The 10,663-nt window shown below is 39.3% G+C and overlaps 1 protein-coding gene and 1 pseudogene across 1 annotated transcript; one reads left to right on the forward strand and one right to left on the reverse strand.

Annotated features, from left to right (window-relative positions):
- The first annotated feature begins 262 nt into the window (after positions 1-262).
- Positions 263-4,800, forward strand: LOC117288862 (annotated as a pseudogene).
- Positions 4,801-5,742: 942 nt separating this feature from the next.
- LOC117288754 lies at positions 5,743-10,621 on the reverse strand. The gene is made up of 2 exons (XM_033769583.1): positions 10,443-10,621; positions 5,743-6,053 (listed from the first exon to the last, which is right to left on the reverse strand). Exons 1-2 carry the CDS (start codon positions 10,477-10,479, stop codon positions 5,764-5,766), a joined length of 327 nt encoding a protein of 108 aa, XP_033625474.1. The 5' UTR covers positions 10,480-10,621; the 3' UTR covers positions 5,743-5,763.
- Between the last annotated feature and the right edge of the window lie 42 nt (positions 10,622-10,663).

Consider the following 10,663-nt stretch of genomic DNA (forward strand, 5'->3'; position numbering starts at 1 on the left):
CGTGTTGATGTTTTGTTTTGGAAGGATTGGTGAAGTCTAGGCATGGTTCTTTAAAATGCACCAGACTATACAATATCCTCTGTCAAAGTAAATCTTTATAATAATCCTTTGTTCTTGTTTTAATGTACATATTTTAATACATTACATTAAAAAGTATTATGATCAGTTTCAAAACATTTATTTCAAATTTGTTTATGCAAAATACTTAATTTTGTATTCTTTTTATTTCAACGGTGTACACAAATGCTGGTCGGCTTTCAAAATGGCGGCGCCCATGCTGTTTACTATTTTTCTCGGCGTTATTGTAAAGATTTTTCCTTTTTAACTCTTCGATATCGACTTGGTTGAAAGACAGAGTAGAAATCTCAACACCTCTTACATCATGGAAGTCAGGTATGCTGTTTATTAACTATTTTTTTTCAAAAACTACATTTAAACGATGTCTCGATTGTATCGTAGCGTCGACACCAACCAACCAAACCAATTACCAAGGCAAAGCGCACAACAAACGGAGGGGGCGGGGAAAAGGGGAGGGTGTATAACCAAAGCCAAACCAAGTGCCGTTTTTTATTATTTCCCTATTATTAATCGAGGAATACAGCTCGCCCCAGTTGAGTTAACTGGGTCTAGATCACAATGACAATGATTGATTTTGAAGAAATTAATGTATTACTATTTATTTATTTATTTATTATTTTTTTTTTTTTTTTGGGGGGGGTTGATTTTGTTTCCCATTCCCTATCCACACCACATCACAATTGGCATTCCCTGTTCTATCTATTTGTAAAAACGAGGTGAGTAAAAAAGTGTCGTCGATGAATCACAAAGTTGTTCGTAGATTTTTGGTTAATCTGTGCAATTGCATGTATGTGGTGTGTCATATGGCAGGGGGGCAGGAGATCTCCTTAACCCTTACTACCCTTGTGAAAGAATGTGATCAAGAGAAATAAGCAAATGAGTGGTTCAATCTATTTGTACCTTCACGGTTCAATCAGAGGATTTTTTTTCTTGACCCCCGACTTGATCTTGTGGTCAGTGGTTTACCACCGCCACCCCTTCCCACAAAAGTACAAGATGTTCCAATAAAGAAGTTAAACTTACTGATCTTTCCTTGAAACACAAACTTATGCTTAATTAAAAATATTATGGGTTTTTGTACTTTGTTTACCTTTAATTTAAAAGTGATCGAAGGAATAACACTGCTGCAAAATGGAGTTTCTCCTTATTCTGGTGATGTCTTTCATGAGGTAAGTTAGTAGCAAAATTAAGGAAGAAGTTTTTTTACTTACAATTTATTTTATTTTATTCAACATAATAAAACATAAAAAGAATTCCTACCTCCTGAGCGTGAACTTGAGAAAACTTCACAGATTGTGATTATATAGTTGAGATAACGTAAACCCTCCTCCCGATGGCGGGAGGAGGGTTACGTTATCGCAACTAGTTATAATAGTTCCTATGTTTTTTTTTATATTATTATTTGATGAAGGGAATTGATCTACTCTTCTGAAAGACAATTACATACTTATAGAATCAAAGTGTAGTCATTCATGAAAAAAATGGAAAATAGTATCGTTTTTTTTTTTTTTTCTACAAAATCTCTCGCAAAGTTTTTCTAAAACTTGTTGTATATGTTTCAGACGCCACTTGTGCTGTACTTCTTCCACCAAGTGCTGTCTGCAGCTTCCTGGCTTGTTCCTGTGGTGTTGTGTCATTGGATCTTGTTACAGCATGGATACTGTACAAGAGTGCAGGAAACTGCCTCAAGTATCTTGTAAGTTTCTTTTATTTCTACCTCCATGAATTTTTCTTCCTCATAAGATTTGATGTTTGCACAGTCACCAATTAAGTCCAGGTATCGAGTGAGGTTTGCAGAGGCGCTATGTTATAAATCTCTTTTATGAGCTGTGGTGGTTCTGAGAAGAACTAGTGGTTAACGACTCAACATTTCTCCTCAAGATGATTAGAGCTGATCGAAACGTTGAGTTGTTAACCACCGTTTTATTTTTTTCAGAACTAACACTACTCAAAAGAGATATTCACTTCGTGTTTCTTCAAATCTCTCTTAGTTAGATACTTTCACCATGCAAAGTTTAAAATTCTACAAACTGTTACTAGTTGCCAACTTTGATTCATTATTCCACAGCTGGTGAATCAGTCAAAGGAAAGCAAGAAATATGCAAAAGATGTTGACAAACTACTCATCAAAAGATCAGATGTGTTTGACTTGCCGAGGCTGGTTGTTTCTATGTAAGTATTCTAAGCCGTATTCATTTTGTATATAGCAATATCTAACCATTAGTCGAGGTCTGTGGTAGCAACATGTGTACATATCTTGTGAGTAGTGTTGGCTCTGAAAAGGTTTCCAATTCTGCAATTCTGCACTCTGTTGCTAGTCTAACCACTTATTAAGTTGGATTGACACACCTTGCATTGACTGAAGTCTGTATCACGTTTTTTAAACTATTAGTTTCATAGGTAACATTTACAGTGCAATGTTATAGAAACGTTTACATAGAAAGATGTAGCATCCTAATGGGTGTCAAAAAAGTGAGCTTGTTCAGGTTGACAGACAAATGAACAGGTGCATACTCCATAATGCCTCACAATCTCACATTGCCTGCAACGGCGAAGTATAAACCTATGCAATACGTTCCTGTCATTGTATTTGTTTGTTTGGTTGATCAGTGCCACACATTGCCACAGCAGAAATTGACAGAGGTCGTAAACCTAATATCTCTTCCAACAGTGGCTCAAATTCAGTTGCATTTAGCAGCTGAGCGGGGTACAATTCCATAATGCGGTAAGCAGAAAATACTTCTTGGCTAAGCAAAGATTGAGTGGGGCACCAGTCACCGAGAAACTTGGATAGTAGGAGGGTTTAAAATGTTATGTATTATAGTTGATTTTCAAAGAACTATTGTTGTACTCTGTTTCTTTGTAGTTACCTGTTGAATCCATACACTATAGTCACCTGTGTGGGACAGTCAACGCTGGTAGTCACACATCTGGCAGTAGCTGCAGTCTTTTTTTTCACTTCAAATGGTAAAGTTGACGTGAATTTCGATCTGATGTAGTGAACGATCGTAATCGTGATTACTACCAAGAACATGGAGGATGGTGCCCCCCTCTTAAGCATCTCCCTTCAAAAATAAAAGCATGACCACCAACCACTTACAAACCCATTCCCCCCCCCCCCCCCCTGCTTAAAATGCAGCACAACCAACTGGGCAGACTAGTCTGGCACCCAGTATTCGCGTTTAGTTGTACACAAAATGGCTTCTTTTCGCAAGTTGTTGCAACTGGCTCAATTAACCCTGGAATAGCTCTGGAGTAACTTTCTTATTTCCCACTGTTGTACAGGGTACAGGGTTGCTGCCACGCTGGCCTTAGCAGCAGCAACATATCAATCTCTCTACCCAGCTATGATGATTGTGCCTTGTTGTATGCATTTGTTCATCGTAAAGGTGAGATCTTTTCTAAGTCGCTTTCTAGGGCTTGGGTCCAATGGGGAAGCACCTCATAAATGCTTCTACCTCTTAAAACACAAATGAATGACTTGCTGACCAAAATCTTCAGGGAGTTGTCTGAATCTGGAGGAATGAGGACTGTAGGTCCTAACAAGAATTGCTTCGTAGTAAGCCGATACGCAAACACAAATTTTTAAATGACAAAAAAAAAAAAAAAACATCACGAGAAAAGCATATGGAATGCTCCGGATTGAACAGTAGGGCTTTTAAAACTGAGATAAACACCAAGTGAAAACAGTCCGAAGACCTTGATTCAAATTCAACATGCTCGGCCATGTATGACAAATTTTGGTCCAGAATGCCCCACAGTTTTCAAAAATAAAAAAAGGAAAATTCTTAAAAGTACCGGTACTGTCAATACCAGTGCCTTTCTGTTTGTTTTTTAACAAACTTGTTGACTTTTAGTACTTTCCTTTCTAAACCTTATCTTGTTTGGTTTTCTTGTTGTTCTCTGTTGAAAACATGCGCTATCCATTGTTCAGAGCATTCTTTTACTAAATATCTTATTTTGTTGTTATTATTATTGTTTATGTTTTATTTTGCAGGAAGGAATAGCAGCTTCCAATATATCTTACTATAGTTCATCTGCTCTGCGCTCCCATGCTACCATAGCTGCTATGTTTGTTGGTTGGCTGGGTTGCTTGCATGGAATATCTTTCCTCATGCTGGATTCATGGGACTACCTCATTTCAACGTTACTCCACGTTACTAGGCATTCTACGCTTACAAGGCTAGCGCATAAATTCGGCGCTTGCACGTATAAGCGGGGAATCGTGATCGTAAGCGCAGAATTCGGCGGTAAGCAGAGCCATGAAATTGGGCCCAGATCCAAGGCAAGTGTCTCTTTTAAAGGTACCGCAGAGTTCCGCAGTATACCTTGGTATACTACCGGAGTCTTTTATTAGACACAACTTTCAAGCAAGAAAATGATGACAATCGACATGTCATGCAATTCCAACCCGCCCCGCATGATCGATGGTGTTCTGAAGTGAAGCGAGTAAAAAGTAAATACACGGACATGTAGAAACATCACCTAAACAATCATTCGGACACAGGTTAACGATCTACTTCATACGTTGGTAATTTATTATATATTTTCCCACAAAACTTCAGTGCCTATATACATGTACAAACATTGGGGTCTTTGGTAAAACAATTTGATACTTTTAACTTCAACTTCACATTAGGCTTTGTTATACATGTAGTAGCTTTTATCATACCAAAATGTTGGCATTATGAACAGGCTGCTGTACCGCGGGTTATCCCATAGAAAATCAGTTTGAAATGGATACGACATCAAGATGCTCTATTGTTGTTTCACATTATTGAAGCTCAATTTCGAGACAATGGGTTCGGCGGGTGGACCCGTAACATTTCCTCCACAATAGAACGAACAGGGCACGCCTAGCAACAATCAATCGATAATCTTCCTGAAACTGTTTCACTAAACCCCATAATGAGACTTTACATTTTACCCTCTAAATAAAAAAGCTATCAATGGTCAGAATTGAGCCGGTTCTGGTGTCCCAGGAAGACGGTTCAAAAGAGGGCGCTCCCAGAAGAAGTTTGTGTACAGTTCGCCACATCGGGAGACAACATTTTCAGGATAAGCAAACAACAGCTGAATAACAGTAACAAGCTTATGTAATTTTGGTAATCTTGTGTTATCAAAGAAGAAATGTCATGCTAAGCAAATTGTTGTGCTTAGCAGCTCTTTGAAATTTGGCCCTGGTCTATTTTTGGGAAGTACAACTAGGAGTCTATGCTGACGCAGGACCCAACGAAAACAATCAATATTCTTAAATAAATTACGTATAGAGAAGTTTCCATTTACTATTTACAAACTTATTTACCATTTCAACTATACAGTTACTATCTCAAGTTCTCAGTAAAATAAATACTAAATTCTTCAAGGTGGATACATATACTTTTTTTTATCAAACGGTGTTATTAACAATAATATAAACGATTGCAAGAAGTTGTACGAATCTATATACATGTAGATATGTGTTGACAGATATTGTGACTTCATTCAAAATTTTCTGCAAAATTACCGATTTAGTGCACTGTTCAACGAATTCAATTTTAGAATAGTTGTGTGGCATTACTAAATACTTCGCCGGAATCTGTTTTTGTTTTGCATTTATGGCTCTCCATAGTTTTCCAACTGGCAAAATCTCGGGCTGTGCCGTTACGACATGCAAGTGTTTTCGATGGGCAGACTGAAGGTTCTTTACATGGGCGTCAAACACTGCGTCCCAAGGGTAGGGAAGAGTAGACGCCGATAAGAAGGGTGCCTGAAGAACCTCCTGATACTCCGCCGAGTGGGTCTCTTCGGTACACGGACCGACGGGAGCAAGTGAACTCCGGAGAAGGTGAAAGGAGCTGGTAGGTGGACCTCTTCTTCGTGGAAGACGCACTTATCCGCCTTCTTAGGGTTCCTGGTTGCTGAAACATGTCTGGGGCAGTGGGTTGGCTCGAGGTCCCACAGTAGATGCATCCATTTGCGAACTGTAGTAATAGCTTCAACAAGATGATATATAAAAAATGTGATGAGCATGAGCAAATTATTAGCGAATCTATACAAAAAAAAGTACTGAAAGGAACATTACAGAATTGTTTTCTTCTATCAAAACAGTTGCTGGCAGTGTATGCTTGTTATGTTATCCACATAGAATGAATGAAGAACATGACAGAAAATAATGAAGGCCGGCCACTTCTGCCAGAGTCAGACAATTGGGGTACGTACGAAGTGACTCGGGTACGAAATGACTTGGGTACGAAGTGACTTGGGTACGACAATTTGGGTAGGAGGTGACTTGGGTACGAAGTGACCGACATCGTTATACATGTAGACTCCAAATAATTTGACATTTCAGACAGAATCCACGTTTACTGTTCAACTGCAGCATGTTTATTAATTTCGTATTATTAGGGCCTATTACATTTCATAATTCAGTCCTTTTATCATAACAACACAAACTAAAACTAATGATGATATTACCTAGTTTAGGCGCAACCTCTCGCAGGCCTTCGACGGACTCGATCAGATGCTGTCGAACCTTCCCAACAGTAGCACCGCAGATGTCGACCAGCCAGTTCATATGACTATCGCGCCTTCTCTCAATGCAATACCTCACATATTTCTGGATTTCCGGCAGAATCTCTGGAAATCTTGATAAGAGTAACCCTCGCCTGTAGGACGCTTTCGAGTTAGCATCGACGGTATCCCACGTGGTGATGGACCACTGCTTAGCACACCACTTGTGTCTGCAGTCGCAAGGATATTGTTTCGCTGGTCTGTTAACCCATGGAGGTAATCTACCTCCATGGTTAACCGTAAGAGTCGGGATGCTGTCATCGTCGCTTTGGAAGAGCCAGTCAAGGTCGGATGAAGGGCTCGGGCTGCTGGTATCGTCGCTTTCGAAGAGCCAGTCCAAGTCAATTTCTTCGTTAAAGGACTCATGGTAAAACCTTCTTTGATCGGTGAAAACAGGGCTCTGACAGGGCCATCTTTTAACGGGCTCATGGTAAAACCTTCTTTGACAGGAGAAAACAGAGCCATGACGTACCGTACACAAGAGAGTTAGAAATTGGTGTCTTTTCCTGGATGATTTCCTGAGGCAAGTGATACCGATTGAGATGGTACAAACTGATTTGGTGGGCATACCCATACATCCACGCACAGCGCAACGCAGTTCTTTTCAGCCATAGAAAGCCGTAACTTCAAAGACAAGCTGGTAGCGGGCGTTAGTGGCTTTGAACTGCCGACGAATTAACGCCTTTCTTATGCAGTGCGAAACACAGGCGCTATCTGAGATGCTTGGTAATTAGATACACAAAGGTTTCTGAGAAACAGGGACCGGCCCGATGAATGAGCAGGTCCGCGGGATTGCATCTTGCATGGGGAATAGAAGGGGAAAAGTAGATATTTTGTGCATTACAGAGAAAGGACCAACTGTATGGCTTGTGGTCCACAAAAAAACATGATAATTCTATCATCATTCTAAACACAAGAAAGAATCAACGTATATTCTTAGAAGAGAAGAGATTAAGTTATAGTTGCCAGCCGTAAACTACTCTATTTCCGTAGAGTTTACGATTTTCTATGTTTCACATGTTCATATTGCCTGTTGAACACATTTGGTGGAAACGTCATAACCAGACAAACTTATAGGCATTGAACACCTTTGGTAATTGTCAAAGACCAGTCTTCTCACTCTAACATCATGCATACAAATAACAAACCTGTGCAAATTTGCACTAAATTTGTCGTCGACGTTGAGAGAAAATAACGAGAGATTAACGAAAGAAAAAACACCCTTGTCGCACAAAGTGTGTGCTTTCTTTCAGATGCTTGAATTCGAGACCTCAGCTGGGGTCTCACATTCAAATCAAATGTAGTGAGAAAAATACTTCTATCTCAAAAACTACGTTTCTTCAGACGAGCAACGGAACAACTCTCCGTTGCTCGTTACCAAGTACGTTTTATGCTAACAATAATTTTGAGTAATTACCAATAGTGTCCAGTGTCTTTACATTCAATTGTCAAACTTAGGAAAATATCCTATAATTTCATCAAATTTCTTTTGCTAAAAACAACATGTGTTTTGCTGCGCTCAATTGGAATTTGTATGTGAAGATAATAAGTTGTATCTATTGTTTGTGGGTGGCAACAATGCACGTGAAAGAAGATACTTTCCTATGGAAGTAGATAATTACGAAGTGGAAGGGGGAGTTCTAAAGCCTCGCTTCGACTCACGATTTTCTTGCGCCGGCAACCGTCGGCAACGCGCAGACCGAAACAGGTCAACTCGTACCCAAGTCAACTCGTACCCAAGTCAACTCGTACCCAAAATATTGTACTCAAGTCAACTCGTACCAAAGTTAACTCGTACCTAGGTCAACTCGTACCCAGGTCAACTCGTACCCAAGTCAACTCGTACCGTACAACGTACGTTGTATGCCGAAACGGAGAATTTCCGTGCGGCGTGATTTTGTAAGCGATAGGAAATAAAATGATGTTCTACCATCATATGGAGCTTTTTTATTAATAATAATCTCACGAATTTCGTTTTTAATAATGTTTGTTCATCTCATTTCTGCCTTTTTTCCGCTAGGATATTCATTAAGATCCATTGTGGTTTCTTTTAAATTCCCGTGTTGAAGGGTCGCCGTGAAAGGCGTTGAGCAGATCAGATGCATACTAGTTCTTCGTATATTTCGACCTCCATGTTCATGAGACCAATTATTTTCAATGAAAAAATATACTATGTATAAAACGTAACCCTTCATGTTTACCTTACCTTGGTGTTTTTCCTGTTAAAGTGTTCCCAAAAGAAAATTTCATGGTAAGAATTCATTCAATTCATTCATTTGCGTTATGTTCTGATTATCGTTTTCCGATAACAAGTACATTTTAACAAATATACTGTTCCACTTTTTCCAACCTAAACACTTTGCGTAAATTCTTATAATCTTTTTCCGAATAAAAAACCCCCAAAAAATCATTCTAACAAGCCTATATTAAAAAAAAGTTCTCTGATTAATTTTCCCCACCGTAGGGCCTAAGTAAAAAAAAACTGCAACATGAAAACAAACCAAGAAAACAAAATCATTGTAACAATGAATAGCTAAAAAAAATTGTAAACATTTATTTTGGTGCGAGTTGACTTGGGTACGAGTTGACTCAGGTACGAGTTGACTCGGGTACAAGTTGACTTAGGTACGAGTTGACTTGGGTACGAGTTGACTTGGGTACGAGTTGACTTGGGTACGAGATGACCCGAATTCGCGCAGACTATGCTCAGGTCACAACAACTGAGAAATCGTGCGATTGGTTCCCGACCGTCGGGGTCACGTCGTACAAGTTGAAATTGTCTACTCTTGCGACTCTTGATTTTTTTCGAGCGGCGACTGTTTCAGATTATTCCCGATGGTCTTAGCTCAGGCGCATTGTGATCCTAAAAAGCCAATCGCCGATTGTTTTTGTTGACTCAAGGTCGACCTGAGGCCGACCCAAATTTGTACTGTTTTAAACAGGTCGGGGTAAGCGTACATACACAGCTACCTCCATTTTGATGTACACAGCAATAGTTTTCTTCATGGAACAAAGGGATTTCTCATTTCACATGGGGTTTCTGATCAAAATCTTCCATAACAGATGTTCGCTTCTGGGGAAATTGGCGACCCAATAGGAACATAAGCAAGACAGTTCTTTTCAGAACTAAGCTAAGTAGTCTCCTGAATTCCGTGGTAGTAGAATAACAAACATGACCTAGTTCCCACTTCCCAAAGATAAACATCTATTGTACACGGCAATCAAGTTGTTCACACGATCTTGTTACCGCAAACTGAATATCGATGTTCTGCCCCTCCCCCCCCCCAACTTGATAATCGTCCACTAGTTGGGACGCCCCAACTTTAACACTCAAGTTGGACGATTAGGAAGTTGGGACGGAACATCTCAACATAAGCAACCTCAAAGCATACATTAAATGAACAACACTGAACTGAAGTAGACACAAGCAGGTTTAAGGATAAGAAAAGCAGATCTGTCGTTGAAGGAAAAAAACGAACAATAAATAGCGTTTTCATCTGCTCTATCTGAATAATTTTAGCAGAGAACCTAAATAAAAGAAAGGACAACCACATTTCCATGATGAGGACAAGGGACAAGTTTGTTAGGCTGTACACACACATTTAAAGTATTAATTATTGGATGGCAAGGTAACTGCAACTTATCATACTACCTTTGTATGCCACACAAACGGAAGTCACGTTTAAAAAACATCACTTAACCAATATCCAACTAGAACTCATAACAAGTTTACATTTTTTTACAACCAATTCATGAATTGAAAACTACAACCAATTTGTTTAAACAAAACAACTCTACACTATCCAACTTACATGAAGTGCTTTGAAAGTTGGGGATTTGTCTCTGCATACAAAATCCCAGCTGCCCAAAGAAATCTTAAATTGCTAACTCTTTGATCTTTCTCGACATCAACCGACATGCTTCAGTTTCGGCTCCTCCGTTTTTTAAAAACACCGGACCGGTTTCACGCAAAACACGTGTTGATGTTTTGTTTTTGGAAGGATTGGTGAAGTCTAGGCATGGTTCTTTAAAA

This window comes from Asterias rubens, chromosome 4, assembly GCF_902459465.1.
Source record: "Asterias rubens chromosome 4, eAstRub1.3, whole genome shotgun sequence".
NCBI classification, from domain to species: Eukaryota; Metazoa; Echinodermata; class Asteroidea; order Forcipulatida; family Asteriidae; genus Asterias; species Asterias rubens.

Bases quoted from the DNA above. Each gene is read 5' to 3' on its own strand.
- LOC117288754 (XM_033769583.1), bottom strand. From the start codon at position 10,479: ATGCAGAGACAAATCCCCAACTTTCAAAGCACTTCAT. The intron at 6,054-10,442 runs GTAAGTTGGATA...ATCTTGTTGAAG, and splicing joins CAACTTTCAAAGCACTTCAT to CTATTACTACAGTTCGCAAA.